This window comes from Trachurus trachurus (assembly GCF_905171665.1).
Source record: "Trachurus trachurus genome assembly, chromosome: 15".
Taxonomy (NCBI): Eukaryota; Metazoa; Chordata; class Actinopteri; order Carangiformes; family Carangidae; genus Trachurus; species Trachurus trachurus.
Genome location: NC_139906.1, coordinates 8,616,472 through 8,642,921, shown reverse-complemented (window position 1 = coordinate 8,642,921; position 26,450 = coordinate 8,616,472). Strand labels below are relative to the sequence as shown.

Sequence of the window (26,450 nt, the reverse complement as noted above, 5' to 3'; positions counted from 1 at the left end):
CAAATAGGCTCTGACACCTTATCAAACAGTTTTATGAGATGAGACGATCACCCAGGACAATAAAAATGTAGGTTTCACATGAGAGGAGAGGAGAGGAGAGGAGAGGAGAGGAGAGGAGAGGAGGAGGAGGAGGGTGCAGGAAGTCACTTTGTTTACTTGTATTTCTGACTCTTTCTTCCACGCGACCCCAGCCGCCCGGTGACACCGGCCCTAATCCTAAAAGCAAACTGGCCCCTCGCTGTGGGAACCTGATACAATTTCCTCTTTTTTCAAGAGGGGCAAACTCAGGCCACTCCTATAGTTTACTTATTGCCCGTGAGGCAATAAAATGCCATCGAAGGGCCATCATTTTTTTCTGCCCCCCCGGCGAGTCACTACACGTAGGCTGACACAGCAGCAGCAGCAGCGGCGTTGTCGGCGTTGCGCTGCTGCTGTGATAAAACCCGGGTCGTAAAAAGATCTCAGTGAATCTGAGAAGAGGAAGGTCGTGATTGGACACAGAGAAGCCAAACATCTCTTTTCCCAGGTAACCACAGATAATAATGTTTGAGATGCAGTAAATCCAGCTGAGGCTCAATAAACACTGCTACCGGCAGCACAGAGTTGCTGAGGGATGTTTTCTCAAGGTGTTTCGAGACACATTTACCTTTTTATGCCTCTCTGATATTGATTTTCATAAACAGCATATGAACAGGAAAGAAAGTGTATACGTGTGCGTGCAGCTTACACATGCTTACACACACACACATACACTCTTGACACACAGAGTGAGCTTCAGACTTCAGTTTGCCATTGACTGTCACTTATTCATCTGTTCATTTTGATTAATATATAAGCACTGCCTTGTCATAACAATAAAGCTATTTAAATTGAAATTGAGTGAGCTTCAGGTGTCCTGGCCACAGCTCCTCCACCTCTGGACTGGTGGTGGTGGTGGATGGAGAAGATCTAGCAGCGGTGAAGTCGCCTCAATAGACTCCTGAACAACACTCAGCAGCACTTAACACGCTCATCAGGGATAACTGCTCGGCCTCACTATCTCTCACTATAAGACTTTCTCTCACACACATACGGTGCTCCAGTCAGCATCAAAATGCTTTCACAGCATCATTCACCCTCAGATTCTCTCCCCTCCTTATCTTACACTCTCATTTCGCTTGTTTTCTTTCTGTCTTTTTCTTTCACTGACATCTTTTTTTTTCTCTCTCTCTCTCTCTCTCTTTCCCATGTTCAGGCTCTGAGGAAATCAAAGAGAGACTTCATGTTTGTGTGTCTGCCAGCTACTGTGCTGCTGACACACACATACACACACACACTCAGGCGTGCACACACACCTCCAGTAATACAGACTGCTAGACTAATCAAGGGAGCCACATACCTTTTATCTACCCACAGAGCCTCACATTTAAACAGATTACCGGGAAAGCTGGACACCAGTAAGACAATTACTGGACTGAGGATCTTCCTTGATAACGTCTAGACAACGTCTAGACAACACAAACACACACACGATACGACGTGCTGCTTCCCTCAGGTACTGTATTAATATTTGCAGGTTTATGCATATTTAAGGTTGCATATTTCTTAAAAACATCTTATTGACTCATTTCTTGTTACTTTCTGATCAATAACTCGCTGATAATGTTCAATTTAACATCACACCACTGCACTTTCTTAGCGTGCAAGTGTCCGTGTGTGCCGATGAAACAAACACACAATTCTCTTTGCAGCACTTTACTTCTTATTCTCTCTTTAAAGGGATAGTTCAACATTTTTGAAAATTGGCCCATCGCCATGATCCCCCTAGTAATAGCAGTAGGTTCGTTACCTTTAATTGTTGGTCCAAGCTGCTTTTAGATCGGGGGAGAAGAATACCGAGCGGCGCAGCTACACTACGGAGGCTAATGGAATTTCTTGGTTTTGCTCATCAAACTCAGCAAATACACAACCAAAAAACTCAAAAACGCTGTGGTGGACAAGTTGTGACCTGCACATTTACCAGGCTATGAGATAATAGCGGAAAGTTAAGAGAAGTGAAGCAAATACTCGGAACTACTTTCTTCAGTGAACGTATCTGCAGTAAACAGGCGCTTTTGAAATCACTCCGCCGAGCAGCCGTCTAGAGTGTAAAGTCCGACTTTGCCTCTAAAACAACTCCATCTCGCAACTTTCCGCTATTATCTCATAGCGTGGTGAATGTGCAGGTCACAACTTGTCCACCACAGCGTTTTTGAGTTTTTTAGTTGTGTATTTGCTGAGTTTGATGAGCAAAACCAAGAAATTCCATTAGCCTCCGTAGTGTAGCTGCGCCGCTCGGTATTCTTCTCCCCCGATCTAAAAGCAGCTTGGACCAACAATTAAAGGTAACGAACCTACTGCTATTACTAGGGGGATCATGGCGATGGGCCAATTTTCAAAAATGCTGAACTATCCCTTTAACTCCTTGTTTCAAACAGAACATTTTCAGGAGCAGCGGCCACTGGGAGAGAGGAAAAGCAAAGTCAGGGAGGAGGGGGGGATACGGGATACACACAGTTCTCTCTTCCAGTCTACTGGACAATCGGACCAATTAATCGGTGACTTTGAGGGGGCCACGTGAAGCCGAGTGATTGGACGAGCTGGCTCTAGCCGCTGATTGCCTGGCACCCCTGTCCGTGTCCCCGTTTGCCCGCCCCGGCCCTGGAGACCGGCCAATGAGACGACGGAGAGCAACAGCTCCTCTGTGGCCTGACCTTGTTGGAGGGTACAGAGGTCGGACTCTGGATGGATGGATGGATGGATGGATGGATGGATGGATGGATGGATGAGAGGATGACAACATCAAGAATATTCCCGCTTGATCGATGTGGAGTCAAAGCCAGTGGAGGTTATATATATATATATACACAGTGATTCAGATTGAATATAGATCAGCACGTGATTCAAACACATATCAGATCAAGTGCCACTTCTTCCACCGAGATGATCCCAGCTAACAACCGCCGCCCTAGCAACCTGTTTCCTGCTCCACCTGTCTTTTCATTTGTGTTTTCCATAGTTTACAGGGATCTATTCATTCAGTCATTTACTCAAACATCAAAGTTAAATTCCCTCTAATCATCAGGTACAGTAATTAATGCAGGAATTTCATAGCAGAGCAGATTGGAACAATTAGCTGGAGGATAACAGGATAACAGGATAACAGGACCTCATGTGCAAGAGAAATGAACTACATGTTAGACTAAAGGACACACACACAAAAACAGTTTAGGTCTGTCGAATGGCAAATATCAGCATAAATTTTGTGTCCAACATTCCTCCAATTACACCAGGCAAAGAAAAGAAAACCCTCAGAGCTCGATATCAGACCAACAACCCAGAAATCTCAGGCCAGTACTCAGACAGCAGAAATGTATGCAGACACTAACACATCGCCTTACAGGGAGCTATTTGCCTTGGCGCAGCACACTGTACTCTTTACAAACGGTCTGGGTAATTGGTGATACATATCTAATATCGCCAGTCATCGCCTCGCTCCCTGGATGTTTCTGACAAGCGGAGAGGGAAACCCTGTAGCTTTCAAAAACAGAGCAAACCCTCTGCTCCGGCTCGTCTGCTCCCGCTCGCATCCACACCGCCGCAGCTGCCCGACTCGGTGCCTGAATGTTATTCTGTTTCCCTCGCACGCCAGGCCCTCGGAGAAGCCGAGGGGTGTCCTTACAAATTCACACAGGCAAAGAGGAGTACTTTATACTGCGAGAAAAAGAGAAGGCCCGCTCATGTCCGTGAGGGACCCCCCCTCCTTCCATCGCATGCATATATGATCTGTTAGCTTTTCCTCTGCCCTTCGAGCATTACTCTTCACAGAAAGGCATGATCCAAGGCACAAAAGCTACAATGAGGCTTCTCCAGAGGGCTTCTGGGTATTAAACAAAGAGGCCTGTTGGTAGGAACTAGCTAACAAACAGCTGGGCTAATAGAGTGGGACTAATTAACTACAGGGCCACTCTCCGACTCTCCGTGTCGGAGCTTGCTGGATGTTTACAAAGATCTCCCAGAGAAAGGGAGGAGAAAAATAAGAGGCTTTCTTCTTTGTCTGCTCTTTAGGGAGAGAGGAGACACCCAGGACTGATTTTAATGACATGTGTGAAGCAAATGTGATCCTCCCTCCATTTTTTTCAACTGCCAATGGAATTTAGTGCTAAAAAATACCATCGCCATTGTGGTCAAAGCATAAACAAAATACCGAGGAGCTCGGCATGTGAGCATTGTCAACACATGCAGAAGTTAAAGAAAAGTCTTTTTTTTTAACTGCACACATTATCACAGAGGCACGAAGCACTGCAAAACATCTGCTGATGAGTAAGAGAGTCCAAGACTTATCATTCATTATCACATTAGGCTCTGGAAGGAGCATCTCCTCCCCTGCACACACAGCTCCACGACGTGCACGCACAGACCTCTGATCTTACGTAATGCGGAGACCTCCTCATGATTCCTGCAGCTCCTGCATTAGAGAGCGCGAGTGCTACATTTGCGGGGTAGATATGGGGATTTTTATACCAGTGGGCAGTGAACCGTTGAGAGAAGGGGGCAGAGCAGAGCATGTGTTTCTCTCAGGAATAGCCTCAGAATAAAGCCTGGGAGAGAGAGGAGGAGGCTGGAGTTCACTAGTTAAAGGCCCTCGACCGTCCAGCATCCTTCCTCGGAGCTGTTTCGCTCTGCTGGAGGGGCAGGATGGAGGAGGAGGAGGAGGAGGAGGAGAAGGAGGCGACAGAGACACAAACCAGGAGGAATCAGAGAAAGACTGAGTGCAGGAGGAGGTGTAGAAAGTGTGAGGCTGGATTGAAGGATGGATGAAAGGAAAAAACAGAGGAGAGAGACGGCTATTAGCTGTGCAGCTCTACGGGCAGAGGGGAGGAAAATGAAGAAAGTGTAAGAGAGAGACAGAGGGAAAGGTCAGTGAGAAAGCAATCTGTTAAAGGTAGAGGAGAGAGGGAAAGATCAGAAATAACAGAAACAAAGAAAAGGAAATAAGGAAAGAGGTAAGAGAGAAGGAGAGCAGGAGGATGAGTGAAATAGAAAAGACGAAGGATGGAGGGTGAAAGGGAAGAGGAAAAATGAGTGAGAGGGAATGAGTTAAAAAGGTGATAAGATGGAAAAAAACACAAAGAGGGAAAAGATGTGCAAATGGAAGAGATGGAGAAGAACAAGAGTGCGAAAGGAACAAAGAGAGGTGAGAGAAAGGGAAAGAAGAAGGATAAACAAAGGTAGTGTTTAAGAGCGAGTGGGAGGCATGGAAGAAAAAAGGGGGAGGAGAGAGAGAAAAGCACGGGGATACACAAGGAGAGAGAAACCGACTGAGAGCAAAATGAAAGAGAGGAGACGCGAGAGTAGGTGGGAGACAAGGGAAAACTGGAGAAGAGAGGGAGGATGTGAAGATGAAAGAGCAAGAGAGAGACAGAGAGAGTGAGAGAGAGAGTGAGTGAGTGAGGGAGGAAAAGACAGTGGGGTGAAGCTGTCGGGGAGGGAGCGAGCAAAGTGCCAAACAGATAAATAACCAGCTTACTGGGATTACCAAGTGACTGACACACAATTTGCCAGAGCCAATATGACGTGGCAGTGATAGCGCTTAACCCATATAAACCTGAAACCAGTCCAAGATGTCCTCCGGTATTTACTGTTGTCACTGTGTCCTGATGCTCTGCACTGTGCATGTTTCTGTTCCTGTGTGTGTGTGTGTGTGTGTGTGTGTCTGTGTATGTGCATGTGTGTCTGTTTGTATGTGTGCACCCACATAAACAAAACAGACGCACACACATTTGTACCGGTCGACATCAGGGTATCTGCAGGCTGCAGGAAGACACTGACTGAGCTGTTTAATGCTGGATGCCGACTTAAAGCCAGTGTAAAAAGCTTGAATTAAAACACACACAGCATCATCAAAAGTATGTAGACACTTGAATGTCACAGTATGCCCATCTATTGTTATTAATTTAAACTTTATTCCAAAACTACAGGCATTAATATGCTGCTATAATGACTTCATTGTGCTTGTGCAGCTTCGGGAAAATACTAAATGAAACTTTAAAGACAATAAAGAGATGATAAAAGTGTTAATACACATGAAACTGAGAAAATGAAGACTTAAATGTCTCAGCTCAGATCATTCAGTGACTCTAAAGTTTCATTATGTCTTAGAAGCTGCAGATACACTCATACCTACATGCACAAATCATGTTTGCCCCCCCCACCACCCACCACTCTCCAGCCCCGAACTCTAATGTAACACTTGGACAAATCAAAGCACCTCATTCATTAAGCTGACACACACCAACACAGGGGCGCATGCAGACTGTGCACATACATACACACACTATAGCCTACATTTTACCCTCTAATGAACTCCAACAACAAACAAACCCCCAACAATGGCCGGGGAGAGTCGGAGGGAGAATGGAGAGATATGAGGAGATGGAGAGAAAGAGAGAGAGAGAGAGATGATGATGAGAGAGAGAGAGTGAGTGAGAGGAGGCGGGTCAACATAAGGAGTGGGCCTATAATTGGAAAGATGTGAAAAATGAAGTGTCAGTTTGGTCAATAGAGGGCAAAGGTCAGAGAAGCAGGAGCCCAAACTCGGCACAGAGCACACTCATTAGAGCGACCAATCAGATCTTGCCTGGCTGCCCCAGACCATTAGTCATCAGAGGCAGAAGCGTGCACACACACAACCACACACACACACTGACCCACACACACACACACAATATTCATTTGTCTTCCCCTGTTTCACTGTGATTTCACTGTTTCCTATGAGTGCGTTCTCCTCTTCCACATCATCTGTCTGTCCGTCTGTCTTTTATTTTTATCTCGGCTCATGTCTCACCTCTCAGTCCCTCAGCTCCTCGGCGAGAGCGAGGGAGAAAGACGAACAGAATGCGAGGGAAGGAGAGGAAGAGAGGGAGAGAATGAGTGTGAAAGACATAGGGGGAGAGGATGAGACCGAGTGTGAGACAGACAGAGAGACAAAGACACAGAGAGTGTGTGTGTTGACTATATAAATGGCTGCTCGTTGGAGTGGAAGTGCATGGCGGCGCTCTCTGCTCCCACCCAGGCTCTGCCTCCTGGCATTGGCAACCCTGCAAACTGCTCGCCTTGACATCGCCTTCAATAATATATGAAGTTGCTTTTTTGCCTACAGTTTGTTTGCAACGCCGCCGCCCCCCCCCCCCTACCACCACCACCACTACCAACCCATTCTCTCTCTCTCTGTGTGTGTGCTTCCCTTTAACACCGACACACACATACACACCAGTGTGGTCAAAGAGGGAGCCTTTAAATTCAAATTTGAGGTTACAACCAATATCATTAAATAAAAAATGAAGTCAATTATAATCAAATTGTGTGCACATTTTGCATTCTTGCAAATTTAAAAATGCAGATTTTTATCCACAAAATTTGCCTCTAGAATAAATTCAAGTACATCGATGTAAATGATACAGGCAACCCGTAGTAACGGGTGCAAGATTTAAAGCTGTCGTTCCTTAATATGACATGTGACTCATCATCAGTGTCATAAAAACATCTTCAACCTGTCACCTCTTTTCATAAACTGTAAGAATCTAATATCATGTGTCCACAACATGAGAATCACCGTCAGTGGGGGGGGGAAAAAACAGAGACGGGAAGCAAAAGAAAAGTCAGAGTAACAGAGAACAGATCGTTTGACCTGGCCAGTGTGAGATAAAGTGCAAACAGGTGCACAGACACAGACGCAGCCACAAATCTGCTCAGATGTAAAACTACCTGCAGGACTTTAGCATGGAGCTGCAGTATAACAACAGCCAGGATGGCAGCGGGAAAACAGAAACCATGTTCTAGTGCACACGAGTAAAAAAGCCACAGACCAGGTCCAGAGGAGATCCCACATGTCTGACTGTGACCTCTGACCTTTCTAGCAGCAGCTGTGATCTAACGCACAAACAGACTGAGCCTGCCAAACCTCACCTGACTGCACCATGAAGTCTTCAATCATCTGTGTGTGCGTGTGCGTGTGTGTTTGATGTCTGTGATACGACCTACGTATGTGATGTCACACGCTCGGCAGCTCAGTCTGTGTTTACACCGACGCCTCTGAGCCCGTTTGCCTCTGACAGCTGGTGCAGATGAAGACGAAGAAGAAGAAGACGAAGAAGACGCAGAAGACAAAAGAAAAACTCGGTCACGTACCCTGTTCGCTGCTGTTGTCTCCGCTGTGCGATGTGTGTCCACCGCTGGACGGTCCCGGTGTTCCTCCGGAGCGTGTGGACGCCGTGTCGTCATGATCTCTGTTCCAGGACGTCTGTTGCACAGAGAGACAGAGACACAGAGGGAGAGAGAGAGAGAGAGAGAATGTCAGCACCTCGTTTTCTTTTTTTTTCCATCATTAGCTGTGTTGATTTTATTTGCTTTTTTTTTTTTTAATTGTGCAGATTTTATTATCTGTCTACATAAACTGTACATTCTGTGGAAGAAAGCCCGCTCACAAAATCACAAACAAACTTATAATTTGCCAGCTCTCGACCCAGTCACGCAGTATGTATGTGTATGTGTGTGTGTGTGTGTGTGTGTGTGTGTGTGAGTGTGTGTGAGAGAGAGAGAGAAAGCCCCTGCAACAATCCTGCGGAATGAGGACTGCTGGGGCTCGATGAGGAGAAAGACCCAGACGAATAGCGAGCGAACATGTTGTATTAGTTCCCAGCTTTCTGAGGCATGCAATGCACGGCTGCCTCCATTTGGCTCAAACCACTAGCAGATGAAAATACAAAACAGCTACAACTTAAGATAGGCCGCGGCGAGAGCGCCAGGGAGTGATGTCATCCGAGCAGAGCAGACCAGAGACAGAGGGAGAGAGAGGTAAACTAACTGAAGTATTGCTACATACGTATAAATCCTCGGGTTTTATTCGCAAACGACAAAAGAAATGCATGTCCAATCTGGCTAATGTAGATTTAAATTTCATTTTCGGGAAGCAGAGCCAAGACACAGACAGAACCAAACAAGATGAAGTTTTCCCACAGTCCGGGCGAGACGAAAATATTGCATGGGCGGCCGAACTGACGCCCATTTAAAACTTTATAAAGACAAATGGAGAAGTCTGAGTATTATGGACGTCCATTACTTTTCCCTGTGACAAGACAGATGAGACTCATCTGATGTTAAACTGAGACGAGTTGGTGTCATCAAACGTCAGCAGCTGACGAGACCAAAGAGACTCTGGAGACCTGGGTTTATATATAGTAAGCTGTATGTGTGTGTGTGTGTGTGTGTGTGTAGGGGACAGTCTTAGGCCAGATGAGTGTCAGCTGCACAGCGGACAGTGGGGAGCAAATGGTCCAGACAGGGAACACACACACACACACAAACACACATACACAACAAACAGTATTCAGACACACAAACAGGTAGACGTCAAGTACAAAATATAAATCCTCTGATTCGGTGCTTACATCTATACACATACATAGTACAAACACACACACATACACAGTGTGTAATCTGTCAAACAAACACACTCCAATCACACTCTGCCCCATACGAAGCTGCTACATAATATTGAAACTAAACCAGATGTTACCTCTTATCTCTCTGTGCCTCTGAAAAGCAACATTAGCGCCGAGGACGGGAGAGAAAAGAGACTTCAAAATCGAAGGAAATGGGATCTTGTGTCTTATCGCACGCAGCCAGCTATCACAAACAAACACAACAAACAAAACATACACTTACTGGAGCCTCCTCTACCGCCCGCGTGAGCCTATCTTTGCTCTGTCAAATCAAATGAAGCAGATATCAAGGGGGGGCAATGTGGTGTTTGCATCGCGCTTTTAGGGGCTAAGCGACGAAATGAGTGATAGAAACCCACACGGAAGACGAGAGGAAGGAGAGGAGGGAGAGAAGAGAGAGAGAGAGAAACACACTGGGGAACAACTGGTTTCAATTGGAATACTACGAGCAGCGCTGCCTGTGCGAGGAGGATTTGGAGCTGAGTTTAGCATCATAAAAAAAGTAGACATTAATTCATCGCGCAGGGTTTGTTTAAAACAAAATGCAGAGGGAATAAAGTCACAGAAAAGAAAATACAAGTCAGCAAATTCAACACATTTGGGGCCTATTAGAGCCCGCTTGATGTTCCTGGGCTATGAAATTATAATCCAGTGCTTACATGGACGATATAATCGTTGTTTTCCAAATTAGGCTTTGAGGCTTTGCAATAAAGAGGAAACTCACTGCACTGCACAAAGGCATGACTGGTGACGGTGATTGGGAAGATAAATGTTGATTTTAACAGAGATAAGATAGCGAGAGAGGGGTCTTTTTTTTTCTTCTTTCTCCACCTCTTACAAATTCTTTTTTGCTGACCGTGGGGACGGGAGAACACTGAAAAATGAAACACCCGTGCATGACTGAGTAACTCCAGAGAACATCAGAAGTGAGGTAATCCAGACCACATGCTCAGCACGCAAACAGTTAACACGGGGTTTTGCCAGCTCCTCCAAAAAAAGTGCAGCTTTTAAAAAAAATTAGTAGAACTTGTTTATTCAGAGCTCTGTGAAAAAAAAAAAAAAAAAAAAAGAATAGCACAGCAGCACCCCGGGGACGACGAACCCAAGAGCCTCAGCTCGCAGAAAGGATGTGTTTCTTTTTTTCTCTCATTGTCTTTTTGTTTTAATTCTGTAACAAATTCCACTTGAAAATATAATTAGAAAGATGAGGAGGGAGGGGGGGGACGGCAAACTACTGCATTAGCTGTAATTGAACAAAAGAGCGCTTTGCCTGCTGGGAGGTGGCCGCTGAGGCCCCATGGGAAAGGGGGCGGGGCTGAGACAGGGCCTGGTGGCATCTCCACAGGGAGAGGGAGTTTATTTATAATCACAGGCCACCCTTGGACAGAACAGGGCCCAGCACTGATCTAACACGCAATTAATACACACACAGCTGAGATCACACACTCACACACACACACATATACACACACAGGTCACACAGCATGTTGTGCACACTTTTTTTGGTCACTTAGCTTGTACACACCCACTGACACAAATACTTTTAATCTACCTTGTGCAAACATCACAGAGCCGCCGCACTTTAACAAGAGCACAAACACTGACCTCAAGACACACAACGACAAGAAAGAACACACACACACACACAGGGACACACACAGAGACACACACACCTTGTGCCAACAAGTCCGCGGCTCACAATGCAGGAGGTCCACCTTTAAAAACGTGGGATATGTAAATGCACAAGGTGAATAGATGCATAAACAGAAAGCTGGAGGTGTCCCAGTGCACACTGACTGAGCACACACTTGATTTATTCTGTCCCCTTAATGAGCTGCTCTCTCTCTCTCTCTCTCTCTCTCTCTCTCTCTCCCCCTCTGTTTCCCTCTATGTCTCTCTCCCCTCCCTCGCTCGCTCTCTCCTGTGCAGGATATAGATTAATTCAAAGCTTAATTGTTTAGTAAATTCAATTTTCCACATTCTATTCTGCCTAGCTTTAGCTAAAGTTCTTAAATCTGCCGCGCCAAGCCGAGGGAACCCTGTTTGTGAGCCATGCATACCTTTTTTTCTCTCTCTCTCTCTCTCCCTCTCTCTCTTTCTCTCTCTCTCTCTTTTTCTTTTTTTTTCATTACCATTTTTCTTCCCTCCACCACCCTAATTCACCATGAAAAGATTTTCCTTGCTGGAAATTCTGATTCCGCTATGATCGGTGAGGCATTCCAATCCAATGCATTCTCATTGTGCCGCGTCTAAGATGCAAGAGGGGGTCGGAGAGGGGGGGCGGGGGGGGGCTTCCCTTTCTCGCTGTGCCAGGCCCCATATCATACAAGCGCTCATGCAAGAAATGTTGCCTTGCCAATTCATTTGCAATAATAAAGAAAATGGTTAAGGTTGTTGTGCTTTGCCCCCCCACCACCCCTCTCTTCTTTCCTCACTCTGAAATATCTTTTGTGATGATATGGATATTTACTTTTCACTCTGTGCCAGCAAGCGTGCGGGAATAATCATATGTGCATACTTAACGGCACCAGACATAAATATCCAAATAACCCCCCACATACACACACACATACACATACACTCCTCAGTGGTGGTACATCTGAATCAAAGATGACAGTTGGACTACTCCATCCCCCAGAATGCTTTGGTGCATCTGTTCTCTGCAGTTTTTTTAACACATTTTCTTTAACACATTTTTGACCTTTTGCAACAGCGCCGCCCGCTTCCTCCGGTTGGGAGATCTGCGAGAACGCCATGTGTTGTATGTATGCAGCAGAGAGATGGCTCGCTAGACTAGAAGCTCCGGACACATTCTCCCACTCTGCTGCTGCTGCTGAACGCTGGTGAGGAAGCTGTTAGTGAAAGGAGCTGAAAAGGCCGCCTATTGTAAACTCTTGTTTACTTTGGTTTCCACTGTGACTAGATAAAGCAGGATCTGCCTCTCTGATAACCGGCCAGGCAAGCGCTTGCCCAACAACCACCTCCGCTGCTCCCTCTCTCCACCCCGCTCCTCCCTTCCCTGCAATATTAGTACTTCCAAAAAAGAAAAAAGAGGGGCTGATAATGGTATGCATGGTGCAAAGAAAAGAGGAAGGGGAAGAAAAAAAAAAGGCAAAAGACCCCACCCCTCCCCTCCCATTCCTCTCTAACTCTTCACAATAGACAAAGAAAGAAGAAATAACCTTATAATTGCTGAAGGGGGTGAGGGAGAAAACTGGATTTGGTCTCTTGAGTAAGTAAAGTATGCTACATTGAATAGCCGTCAGGTACTCTTCAATCGGCTTTTTAAAACCGGTGGGTTAACCTCATAGAGACAAGCAAAGATAATTACATGTTTGAGATAATTACCAGAGCTTTCAAAGTCCATTTAAATGACACTCACGGAAACTGATTTTCTTTCTGATTTTCTTTCTCTGTGGCCTCTTCGCCTTCAGCTCTCGCTACAGACTCCTTGTTTACTCTCTGTGAGCTGAAATCCAAACAAAAACATTAACTTGAGTGCCCTCCCCCTCCACGCTATCTAACCCCAAACAGAGCATATTCCTTTTTTCTTTTCTTTTCTTTTTTTTCCCCCTCCTTCCTCCTCAGCTGTGAATGAAAAGGCGGGCGTAATTTCTTAATGACATGTTTTGTTGTGGCTCCATCGTTAGCTTAGCCTAGCTTGACTTACAGCCGCCGCGCCGGGGATGTTCTCTGTGGATTCCTTGGAGACGGGCTGTTTGTGATGGTGGCCATTGTCAGAGGCTCGCAGGGGGTTAAGGGGGGAGAGGAACTTTCCATTAGCTAAGTACACATGTGTTAAGCCAGGTTATTGTTTACTTAGCCAAAGAAACCACAGCAGGCCTCAGGGACAGACATGGCCGCCCATCATAAGTAACTCGAGACACTAGCCAAGAACTTTATTTGCAATCGGGATCTTGTGGCCATATCACGACGGAGTATCTGTGACACAGAGCGGCTCCGCTGAGTTTCCAGCAATAATGCACGACTTTAAAAAACATCTAATAAATCAACCGGAGGAATCTAGAAACGAGTAGAAAAAAAACAAGCGCCCCGTGGACGTCTGAGAATATATGAAGGCGTATAAGAAGCTCCTGACGTTCCTATTCTTTGAAGTCTCTCTCTGGCCTTGATTTGCTTAATCAGAATCACCCCTACTTGCTATTCCACCACAATAATAAAGAGGCTAAGAAACACACAAGTCACGTGGTCGCCTCTTTGTATCACTTGTTGAATCCTTAACAGCCGCCCCACATTCACTCCCCAATGGAAAAAAAAAAGCAGGGGGGGGGGAGTTCAGGAGGGAGGGAGGGAGGAAAGGGGGGGTGAGTGGGGGTCAAACCTCTCCTCTATTCATCTACAAAAGCTGCTATTACCAACAATCACCGCGATGATTCAAAAGTTTGTATTAAGAACAGCAGCGTGCCACTGTAGGAGAGAGAGGGGCTGAAAACAGAGAGAGAGTAAGCGCCTGTTAAGTCGGGTGTAACTCGATCCATACTTCAACGAGAAGCGGATAGATTAGCGATAGCGGTGTACTGATTAGGAAAATAGTGGCTGACCCCGGCGGTCAGGGTTTCCATTGAGTTAGGAGGCGGGCGGGTGGGTGGTTAGGGTAGGGGGGGGTGGAGGGGAGGGGGGGGGCCAGGGGTCACTCTTTGACCGCCAGAGTTACCTAAACCAACACTGCTGGGTCTCACTGACCTGGAAACCAGCACTTGTATGGCATAACAGTGCCAATTGTTGGGGAAAAGATACCGCGATAGCGCTATCAAGAGAAAATTCTTACACAGTGACCACAACACTAAGCTCACACAGGCTGGGGTTTGTTTAGGAAAGATTGTGTGAGACATAAGGGGGAGAATGTAAAAAAAAAAAAAAAAAGCAAAATATATCTAGTTATTTCAGAGGCGACTCCACATTCTTTACACATGATTTCAACAGTCAAAAAAAACAAAACAACAACATAATGCTCTGAAAATGCCAGCGCCACAAAGCCTCTCTAATACAAAAATACCTCTCCACTAAATTAACTCAGCAGATCAACTGCTGAGCGTTCATAATCATTTAAGTCTCCCTCACATCCACAAAAAGTCAGGCGCAGAATATTTTTAACGGAAATTTCAATTATTTCCAGCCCCACTTCAGCCTGCATGGCTCAATCAAGTAGAGGAGCTCTTGAGACTTGGAGTGAGTCCTCAGCACCATTAGTAGTGTTCTGCTCTACAGTGGAGAGCCCGGGCCCTCCCGAGTTCATTAGCAAATTGCTCTGCCCCTCCTCTTGCTCTCTGTGCAATTAAAGGCAACTGTGCAAATGACGTACAGCGCCGTGGAAATGCCTCCTCGCTTCTCCAGGCTGAGGTGAACATGTGTGCCGGGCAAATAGGGATGGCAATCAGCGACCACACTCCCACAACAGCAGCAACAACAACAACAACAACAACAGCAGAAGGGCCAGGAGAGATGCATTCAGTGTGGACACAAGCCTCTCCACATTAAAAAAGGCCACTGCAAAATTCACTCAGAATAATAGAGTTTTATTGTGCCTTTAGTGTTTATACACAGCTGAGCTGGGAGCAGGATGTATATGTCTAATGGGGCAGCTGAAAATGTGCTGCTCAAGTGAAGAAATGAGGCAAACGTGTTGGGAAGCTCTCCAGGGAGCGGCAGGGAAGGGGTTAACAAAGTCCAACTGGTGCTAACCAGTCACTCCACTCACATAGCACCTGAGGGGGGTGCTGCATTTATCAGGCCAGTCTGAACACACACATGCACATGCTCATGCAGCGGCGTACACACAAACACACAGACATATATGCATACACTTACAGACAGCTTGTGAACATTTGCACACACACACACACACACACATTCACACACACACGCGCACATACAAGCACAGGAGGGTGAGCCCAAACTGGCTGGGCTGCATTCACAAGCCAGCGCAGAGCCTCTCTGACTTTTTCACCTCTCAGCTATGCTCTGCTTTTCTTTTGAAAGGGGCGCTCAGCGTCCCTCCATACTCGCCTGCATAGGCAGACTAAGAAAACAATGTAAAGAATATTCAGAAAATTACTCTTATGACGCAAGGGTGCATAATACGGCAAGAGAGTCAGCGTTGTTGAATTGTTGAGTTTAATAAATTCAAAGTATTTTTTTTTTCCTCTGACATTTTTTTTTCTCCTCTGCTACAGTCGCCTCACTGGAATAAATTGCTTTATGAATAAATGAGCCTGCTTTCTCCGTCTTGTTAACATTGTTCTTTTGTGCAAATTCTCAGCATTTTTTTCCAGTCCACTTCAACTTTATGCCCGAGGGCATATATTAAAAATACATATGGAAAGAGATAATGCCCACACAACGCAAATTCGTTAAGGATGTCACTGCCTAACAACTGCAGATAAGATGTCACACAAAAATAGCCCACAAAATTCACAAAAAATATATATATTCAGCCGAGAGTAAGTCATGAAGTGCAGTGCCATTAGATTGACAATATAAGTATTCAGCAGTGAGAGGCATGCAACCTCTCTCTCCCTGTTTAGATATGCCCATTTACACACAGGCTGCTGCTGTGGACGCTCTCTATGTTATTGTACTGGAACATCAGCCCATTCCTCAATATTACACATCTGTCAAAAAGTTTTCCCTGCATTTTAATGCAAACTCTGCCTGTGGCTCATTTATATTATTCTGTCAGCGTAAACATGAGCTCATGTGGTTTAGTCCTGAATTGCCTATATATGTATATAGATATACTATATATATATAAATATATATATGGAGGGACCATCATTATATTAAATTAGGCCATGTCTTCATCTTACAGTCAATTAAAGATCGGCATCAGAGCCCCAAGCACAACGTCATTTTCCTCATACACCTTGAAACCCATGGGTTTTTAACACAGTCCATTTCCATATCTATGCACCGTAAGACTTCACTTCATGTCCTGACCTGTCTATTAAAAAAAAAAAAAAAAAACTTTTGACAACAGAATCCCCGAGAGAATACAACGAGCCCCGTTCAATGAGACACTTAAATGCACAAGTGGCGTCTGTGTTATTTAATTCTGGCTTCTGGATTAAATGAAGTATTATCTTCCGGGTGATCTTTCTCATTTCCATAATCAGACATAAGGGCCGGGGATGGAGGAGTGCATGCGCGCCGGGGTGGTGGTGGGGTGGGGGGTGAGGGGGGGCTCCCAAGTCGGGCCCCAGTCCGGCTCTGAGTCCTGCTGCCATTGAGCCCAGGACATAAAAGCCGGTGGCTCTCTCTCTCTCTGCACTCAGACCAGCCACTCAACCATATGGAAGTCCGCGGATTTAAATTATTTAGCCTAATCGCTTCATTACTTTTTATGTGGGACTATCCAACTAATCCCTTTAATTTGGACACTTGTTTTTTTTTTTCCTTCGCTCTCTCTCTCGTCGGTTTCCATAGGTTAAAGCTGCTACTTTCCAAAAAAAAAAAAAAAAACTATTCTTTAAAACTCTGGGATAGTTGAACTTATTGAAACATCGTCTCATAGCCTGCAACCACGTCTCAAATGACTCCAGCTATTAATGGCCGAAAATCCAGATTTGCATAATTCTAATCATCGGTTGCTGTTATCATTATTTAACGGCAGTGTGTGGACCATTAGGGTCATGCCTGTGCGCACACTACAATGTCCCCGGAGTGCCAACAGTCAGTGGAGCACATAATGAAGGCTGTGGTTATCTGTGATATCTGCACAAAGGGAAACACTCCCTAATCTACCTTTAATACCCGCTGCTTCTATGGCTGCTTCGAAAAATAAACGCTCTTATTGGCGCTGAATCTGTGCGCTCTGAGCGAAATGAAGGAGAGAGGAGAAGAAGAGGAAGAGGAGGGGAGCAGGGAGAGGAGAGGGGAGGGGGGGTCCTCGATAAGCAATGTGCACTCATGTCTAAGGAAAAATACTGACAAGACGCGTAATGAACCGTGAACTTCACAGTGGAGAAACCGAGGCACCTAAACCACAGTTTGCAGCCCATCCTCTCTCTCTCGGGCTGCACAACAACACAGGAGCTCATCACGTTTGGTTTTTGTTTCAAAAAAGAGAAAAAAAGAAGAGAGAGAGAGAAAGACAGAGACTGATAGAGAAAGAGAGAGAGAGAGAGGTGCTAAATTAAAATCGACATGAAACAGGTCAAGTTTATGGCGATGCTTTTTCGAGCTAATCTCCTCAGGTCGGTTCCGGGTTCAAGTCTTAATGGGCCAATAATAGCAACGTTATTCAGAAAATTTTTCATTCCGATGGATGGAATGTAAAACGGCCCTAATCATATGCAAATAACAGCGCAGCAGAGTAGTGACCCAGAATAGCTGAATAACCAGCAGGGAGAACACACACACACATAACACTCACACACACACACACACACACACACACACACACACACACACACACACACACACACACACACACACACACACACACACACACACACACACACACACACACACACACACACACACAGAGGGAGAGAGAGAGGGAGGGAGAGAGGGAGAGAGAGAAAGAGAGAGAGATGTACCTGATCAAGGGCCACCGATGATCTCGTGATTTCCTCGTTGTCTGATTTGGACCCGCCCTCTCTGTCGTCTATGACCAAGTCGATGGGCATCTTGCCTTTCAAGCAGCTGATGTACCGGTGACAGAAATTATCACACAGCTCGTGTACCTACAGGGAGGAGAAGGAGGCACAGGCGTCACACACACATACACACTCACCCTGAAAGGGACATCATCACACACAAGCAGTGACATGTGCGCACACGCACAGACACAGACACACATACACTGCAGCCTTTGACATGCAAAATAGCCCCGAAGAGTTTTAAGGCAATTTGTGGAAGAGCTAAAAATAAAAATAATAAATAAACCTGATGATCGCAGCACAGTTGTTGCTTCAACTCTTTCAAACGCTGAATCGACGCATGACGCTTTGACTCATTATAAAATATGATCCACAAAAAAAACTATTATTATTAATTATTTATTCCCACACCTAAACGTTTTCTTTTATGTTGTTTCGGTAATTTAAATAAAAGCTGAAAATAGATGACTCGTGGACGCCTCCAGGCTGAGGTGTGTCCAGATCCCGTGCCGTGCCGTGCTGGCAGCGCGCGCCATCCATCCGGACTGTGACACCAACTTTATTATATTTTTTCCTCCCCTCCTCCTCCTCCTCCTCTTCTCAAAATAGAGATATCGTTGAAAATTGACAGTGACAAGAGGGGCTCAGGGGCTACAACGCACTCAACACCCGTGTTAAATTCATCACCGGTGCCCCGGGTAGTGGCCATTAGAGCAGGGTGACCCGCTTGACTGACATTTAAGGTAAACTGTTTGATTTCGTCCTACTTATTACATTATCAGCGCTAATGCGGCGCGTCCTGCTGCACTGGAGACTCAAGTGTCATATGCACATGCAGGGGGGAATAAAGAGAGGCTGAAACTTTATTTAAACTACTGTTTGTCTTCAAATATGCTCAGCGTAGGCTTCAGCTTATGTGTTCAGTCTCCAACCTGATCTGAGAGAGTTTAGAGGAGTTTCTTCAAGTGAAATAAAACTTTGAACAGCTTTGCCAGTGTTAGAGTCGAGGTTAGAGTTGACTGTAGAGACTACTGTAGTCCATCTGCATGATACGCAGGCAAAAGCAGAGAGTTTTACACCCACCACTCCTTCTATCCACAGATGGCTGCCTGGGGCCTTTTGCCCTCCGCAGAGAATCGTTTCTAAAAAACCCGCAAAAAAAAAAAAAAAAAAAAAGTTCGCCTATATGTTTCACCTTGCATGCAATTTCTGCCAGCATTAAACTTCATTAAAACACGCGGGGAGATTTGGGCACAGAGATATCCGTTCCAGTTGTAACAGCTTGCGTCGTGATTAAACGCGGAAGAGAAATGGCCCCATGATTGATTTTGACGCTAATTATAACCGACTAGCAAAAATACATTTATGCAAATACAGCCCATAGGTCTGAAGTGGCACACTGGACAGAAATGGCGAGAGAAAGAATATTACCTTCTCCAGCTCCAGAAGATGAAATCGTAAAACTTGAATGGCTTGAATCATCTGAAAAATTAAAATAACAATAAAAAATGAGCTGCTCACATCTCTTGATATTAAACAGGCACGTTTCTCTCAATACAAGTAACTGCAGATGAGGAAAATATTCATGTGAATGGGGTTTTATGTGGAACTGATATTAAAACTTGGACGTTATTGCAATATGGAGAGCAGGCAGCGCAGTGCAGGCTGGCGCTGCAATAAGCCTCAGAGTCAGAGATCTATTAGCCACCAACTACTACAACTACAGTCGTGAGGGGGGGAAAAAAGCCTTTCCTCTCATATCACAGTCGAAAAACTGCACAAAGTGAGCGAGGAGCAGGAACTGAAGAAGTTTCCAGGCAGAGTTCAAAGGTTTGTGACAGCTGCCAAACAGCGGCCCTTCATCTGCAGATACAACCGGGGGCCATCGTGATATCAAACAGCCCAAAAAGAGGAACATCACCTCCACTCTGCTCTGCACTGCTCTGCACTGTTCAGCACCACACGCATGGCTCTGACACACATGTACAGCCAATCAACAGCTGCTACGCTAAAAACTCTGATCACATACTAGTAAAATAAATATATAATAAATAGATAGAAGCATCTTACCAGATTATCCAACTCTGGATTCGATGAAAATAAAGGTTTTTCTGCCCGAATCTAAAAGCAAAAACATTTTTTTCAATAAAATACAAAATTATAAACTGTTATAAAGTTATACATAATAAATAATATAAGATTAAATATAACATGCACGTGCTGGAAAATATGTGTGTTAATTCCCACTTTACGCACAGACAGACGCACAGTATGAAATGAAAACATTTAACATAACTTTTAATTTTTCTTTACTTTTTCTTTTATGTAAATCTGTGAGTCGTTTTATTTTCTCTCACTTTGAGCACAAAAGTCAGAGCTCCACACTTTGGACGTGCAGGTAAGAAGAGCTCAACGACCAGCCCGAGCATGCAGATGAGAGAGGGAGAAGAAGGAGAAGAAGAAGGAGAAAAAGAGAGAGAGTCAAACTCTCCTGACCTGTTTTGCAAACACTGCTATGTCTTCATTGAAAGATTCCGATGAACAGACGTCTCCTCCCGCCACCCCGGGCTCTCTGGGGGTGCAAGTCGCTAATTCACATTTCTCAAAAATCAGTGCAAGCAAGGGGAACAGGGGGTGCCTGGGAACACACACAATAGCAAATGTCACCAGAGAGAACAGTGCCGGGGTCAAGACTACTCCAGGCTAGATTTAGCCAGCCCATGCTACTCTTCAGCAAACTCGCCCATGGGGACCGTTGCTGCTGCTGCTGCTGCTGCCTCTGCTATTATATTATGCAGAGAGGCTCGGAGGAGAAGGGCTGCAAACAGCGGGCAGACTTCTGTGATTAAATCTAGGCGCGCCTAATAGTATAAAAGCTTTAGAGTCAGTCAAACAATTTCTTGCACAGGTCTCCGTTTGGATCGTGTGTGTGTATGTGTATATGTGTGTGTGTTTAGTTAAAAAAGAAAAAGAAAAACCCTCTGACACTGTATGTGAACGTGAGCGCGCACATTTGTGTGTTGTTTGCTGTTGGGGTCAGCAGAGTGGATAGGTGCAGCGTGGTGGAGCTGCAGCTCCTCAACTTGTGACACTGTGGCGTCAGATGGTGAAACTCTTCGTGGCGCGTTCAGCCACCGTGAAAACACGAGGCTGAAGGTTTTTAATTGACCTCTGTAAAATAATAAATGGCGTGCATATGGTCATGTTCCTCTTAAACGTTATATATTTATATAGTTTAAATTTCCACACAATTACGCACAATTAATTAGACTGGTTCAAAGGCAGAGGGTAATTGTTTTTGGTCATATGGAAAAAGAAACTGAGTTACAACCAATTATAAATAAAAATAAAAATTTGAAGTTCTAATTAAATAAAACTTTGTGTTGCCATTTTCTCTTTGGAGTGAAAATACTTTTTTTTAACTGAGGAGCAGGACCTCCACGAGACATGAGCCCTCAACAAGTTTCCTTTCTGCTCCTCCACTTGTTTGTTCAGTTGTTTACTCAGCAGAAACATGTGGTAAACATGAGTGACGCTAAAAGCATTAAAGTCCAAACTGTGCAAAAAAAAATTAAGGGGACAACAAAAGCCCCAGCCGTGCAGCAGCAGCAGCAGCAGCAGCCCCACACTGCTCGTGTTGCTGCTGCAGCAACCTGGGCTCCAGTCAGTTCAGTGTTGCTGCTCCGACTCTGGGAGCGGGACACGCGGCTGTGTCCCGGGCACCGAGCCGCTGTTGTGCCGTGGTTGTGGACCGGAGCTCCCCTGCAGAGAGAAGCAGCAGCCCCTGTACATTTGGCGTTGTTTTTCCTGTTACGGGACTGACTGACTTCACACCCCCCACTCCTCCTCTTCCTACTATTACTATATAGCCCACCCCGGCTGCTCTGCTCTGCTCTGCTCCCTCCGGGGCCTGGATCCACGGCTGCTGCCCCGGCGAGTTTTCCCCCTCACTCACTCCCCGCGCTGAACCGGAGGCTTTTGCACCACCTACCCGTATATAGCGTCTTTATCTCTCTTGAGAGCGTCGTTAACGGAGGAGCCCATACTGGGAGGCATGGTGTTGGTGTGGGCGGTGTGCGGGTACTGGTGAGAGTGCAGCTGGGGCCCGTGGTTGAGGTGCACCGCCTGCATGGACCGGGCGCCGTGCGGGTCTCCGTACATGGTGGTCGGGATGCCCACCCCGTCCATGGCGTAGTGGGGCAAATCTTCGTACTGTACAACACAACACAATAAAACAAAAGAAAACAAAACAACGCGGGGTCCACAAGTGAATACACATGCATAAGAATATATATCTATATCACACTCTGGGCTGCAACTTTGCTGCAAATGCACAAGTCAGAAAAATATTACAAAAGTTGTGGTGGAAGGCTCCAGGAGAGAGTTTCTCCTTTCTTTTCTAAAACTCTGTTAACTGAGCGAAAATAGTTTCATTAATTTCCAACATTTTCTTTATTAAAAGTGTTTTTTTCCTCCACCTCACACGCATGTATTGATCAGCTTTTTTAATCTGCTTTCAAACTATTGATACAACCAGACAAAACATTAGAAACAACTCTAAGTTATTTAATTTTTTTTTTTATAGTTACTGAAAACAAGTTTTACAGAGTGAGGTCGAAGTGGCTCGTGCAGCAGCAGTGTGTTGTTGACAGAGGGAAAAAACTACAGCAACTTATTCTGCTGTTAAAACTAGTTAGTTTTGTCCTCAGCTCATTCACACAGACAATAAACATGAATTATTCAACATGTTCAAAATTACTGAGGGAAGCTACAGTAACGTGGCTCTGTTCTCTTAATTGTCCTTATTATTAATATTATTACCATTAAGCCAGTGGCTTTAATGCGCCTGGTGTTTTATGTTTTCTCCGTGCAGCACAACAACAAATGTCTTAAAACTTGTTAATTGCAATGTTTCCTAATTTTAAAGGCTCATAATTGTGCAGCATGTTATTACCCATCAAGCACACTGTGATTATAGAGCCATGCAGCAAAAGCAAGTCGACGCGTGTTGTGTATTTTTCAGACCCTGTTCAACCGGAGCTGGATATTCAAACTTTTTTTTTCACGTGTCAGTTTAGACTTCAATAATGCAGTGTGGTCTCTGCCCTTGTTGTTTGCTGGTTATTAAACACGCTGCTGGGCTGTTAACACGCCGGGCTGTTTTTTGGGGGGGCAGGTTCTGTACGAGCTGAAATATATAAAAAAATATATTTTATTTGACTCTGCTTCTCTAAGAGATTATAAGAAAAGAGAGAGCGAGAGATGGGGAGGGCTGAATTATTGATGGTGCTCTCTGAAAGTGACAAACAAGACTTAAAAAAAAAAAAAAAAAGCATTATCGCTTAAAAACCTCGAGCATTTCGACCCTCAAGGCAAAAGAGGTGCAAACCCCAGCGTGGTGCAGCTCCAGTGCCAGACCGAGGCAGCTAAATGTGCCCAGTGTGTCCACAACATCTCCGCTGTTTACCAGCCGAGTGAGGATCCAGCCGCTGTTTCTGAAGCAGGACCCGGAGTGTATGAATCAAAGCGTTTGTCATCACCTCATTACTAAAAACTGCCCCACTGGCATTATGCTAATATTGCGTGTTTTTTAGCACACTTTACGCCGGCGAGAGGCTGAGCGTGGAGCAGAGAGGAGCTGACGGTGGAATTAAGGATTTTTTTGTTGTTGGTTTGTTTGTTTGGTTCTGTTTTTGTTTTGCTGATAAATGCTCCGCTCGAGCTGAAATCTTTGACGGAGCAAGTCTGAGGAGAAATGTGGAGATTTGTTTTGCCTCTCTGCCCTCCCCCCCATTTCGCTTCCAGTAACTGGCCTGTCATAACTAATCTAAAAAACATAGCCGATGTGAGATATGATCACGCTTCCAATGTCCCTCGGTGGGCCGGTTTGTGGAGCAAACGAGTTCGGCCGTGCGTAATACCGTGCCAAAAAGACAACAAACGTGAAATTGTGTCTCCATGTGTCAGCGAGACTGCAGAAACTTTCGCCGCGAGTGTGTGTGTGTCCGTGCGGGTATGTGTGTCATTAAGCCACGTTACAGTGCAGGATTGCATTCAAGCACAGTAAGACTTGGAGAAACTTTTTTTTTTCTTTTTTTTTAGGGGGGATAGCCCTACGTACCCGTTGCGCCATAACCCTCCTCACTCCCTGGTCGTCCTTTCACTTTAGATAAATCCCCTCTGAGGCCAGGGTGGAGACGAAATGAAGAAAGAAAATCCAAATAAATGGGAAGATGTTTCAGCCAAAATCCCGTATGCCGTTTCTTTTTTTTCCACGGAGCGATGAAGCCAGCCCCCGCTTTCTGCGCAAGTTTAGCCCAGGCGCGGCGAATAGGTCCTCGGCTATCCTCGGGGCAGCGGCGCCAGACTCCTTTTCCAAAACCAGGGTGAAAATAAAATAGCCCCTCAAACAGAACTGGCGACTCTCATGGCTTTTTGCCACTCCGCCTGTCAGTCAAAACGCGAGGGCTTGTCAAAAGTACCGGATGAATGATGGTCCGACGCGCGTCTCCACGGGATCGGCACCACCTAAATGTTAATGGTCACAATCACAGTTAAAAAATGAAGCAGCTCTCCTCTCGTTTTCTTTGATCACTCTCGGCTCCCGGCTTGATTTTCTTATGCAAAAGCGTCTAGAGATCAAGAGGAGGTGGGGTGATAATTCTGGCTTAGGCTTTCTTAAAGGAGCCACGATCGATGCTGTGTGCGTGTGTGCGTCTGTGTAATGTGTGTGTGTGTGTGTATCAGAGTGAGTGAGTGTGTGTGTATGTGTCTGCATGTGTGTGAGTGCGTGTGTATGCGTGAGCCGCCTGCCCGTTTGTGTACAATGGATGTGTGTGTTGAGCTGAGGAGGAGCGGAGGATCTCGACCAGACTGCTGAAACCCGGAAGTAGTGGTGGCCATAACAGGTCGCGTCTTACACAACGCACCGGGCTGCAGCAAGTCGTGCGGAGAGGAGGGGGGTGGTGGGAGGACCAGCCGCGCTGCGAGCTCCAACAACACGGGGATAAAAAACAGCAGAATATCCAGCCATGACTCCGGCTCCGTGTCTCATCCTCATAAAAGTGACTTTAACTCTTCAACACGGACTCGTTTGCAAACACTGAGGGCGTTTGAGTCTCGCGGGATGACGCGTTCAGCATCCACCTCTCTTGCCTGTAAACACTTTATTCTTTACGACTTTATTGAACCTGCTCTCAACTTTGATGTGAGCTGTTGTCAGGTAGGCTATGTTATATCCACAGAGCATAGTATACACAGTATGCGCCCTGAGCTGTAGATTAAGGCTTGATCTGGGTTTTGACTTCCTAACCAATCATTTCATTCCTATCACCATATGTTAAATTATGATCCTAAAAACCGGTTCATTTCAGTAGTTTCATGTTCAGCCCAGGGCTCTGATAAGCTGTCAGCGTCAGGTCTGCGTGAAATCCACACTGTGCTGCAGCCACAATCCAGTCCTGCAGGTTCTGGGGCCTCTTGTACTTGCAGCTCATTAGCTGTCAACTTCACAGCCTGTTTGTTTCCACTTTTGCATTAAAGATAGAAGGCAGGAAATGCACGAAGCATGCAAAAGAGTTCAGAGAACAATAAATGCAACTTCTTTCAAGTTATTTGAGAGCACTGTCTGGCTGGATTTAAATTCAAGTAGTTTGTTGTTTTTTAAAAATGCAAAAGCTGTGTAATTAGTCTTAATCTCCACACTGGGTGCAGATCTGAGGTCTGAGTCTGAAACATGAAAATGTTACAGAGGATTTTTCTAAGCATCTCTTTTTTACGTCTAAACAACAGGCTCTCATTCCGTCTGTCCCTCTCTCCCCCACAGCAGCGCCGAATGGGTCGCTCCAGTCTGCCCGGGCTGTCCAATGGCAGAGAGGCACAGGGATGGGAGCCCCCTATTGGCTCCCCACATGATCGATCCGCGGGGCTGATTGATCGGTTATGGGCCACATTGGCGAGAAAGCAGCAAAACAAAGCGTCGTCCGTGAATGGGGAAAACACACACTTTTGTGTTTCCCGTCACTTTTTTTTTGCAGGCAGTGAACTCACCAAAAACACACAATGTTTGACCAGGGTCTCTCTCTCTTTATCACTCTCTGTCTCCCTCACACACACACACACACACACACATACACACTAATTTTCACACCACCAGCTTAATTACCAACTTGTAAATGCACTCACACGTTGACTGAACTTCTACAAACCAAACACACACACACACACACACACACACACCAACACACACATTAGGACTCTGTAACTTTCTCCTCAGACACTGATTCAACTTCAGTCTCTTCATAATGAA

The 26,450-nt window shown here is 45.5% G+C and overlaps 1 protein-coding gene across 1 annotated transcript in view; it reads right to left on the bottom strand.

Moving 5' to 3' along the window:
- meis1b (Meis homeobox 1 b) overlaps nt 1–24,983 on the bottom strand; it is an 82,848-nt gene extending 57,865 nt beyond the window's left edge. The window contains exons 1-7 of the mRNA XM_083988414.1: nt 24,264–24,983; nt 22,134–22,354; nt 20,639–20,780; nt 20,213–20,263; nt 19,574–19,624; nt 18,080–18,226; nt 8,209–8,320 (exon numbers count right to left, since the gene is read on the bottom strand). Coding sequence (XP_083844540.1) covers nt 8,209–8,320; nt 18,080–18,226; nt 19,574–19,624; nt 20,213–20,263; nt 20,639–20,780; nt 22,134–22,354; nt 24,264–24,275 — 736 coding nt within the window. The 5' untranslated portion in view covers nt 24,276–24,983. The remainder of the gene's footprint in view (nt 1–8,208; nt 8,321–18,079; nt 18,227–19,573; nt 19,625–20,212; nt 20,264–20,638; nt 20,781–22,133; nt 22,355–24,263) is intronic.
- Between the last annotated feature and the right edge of the window lie 1,467 nt (nt 24,984–26,450).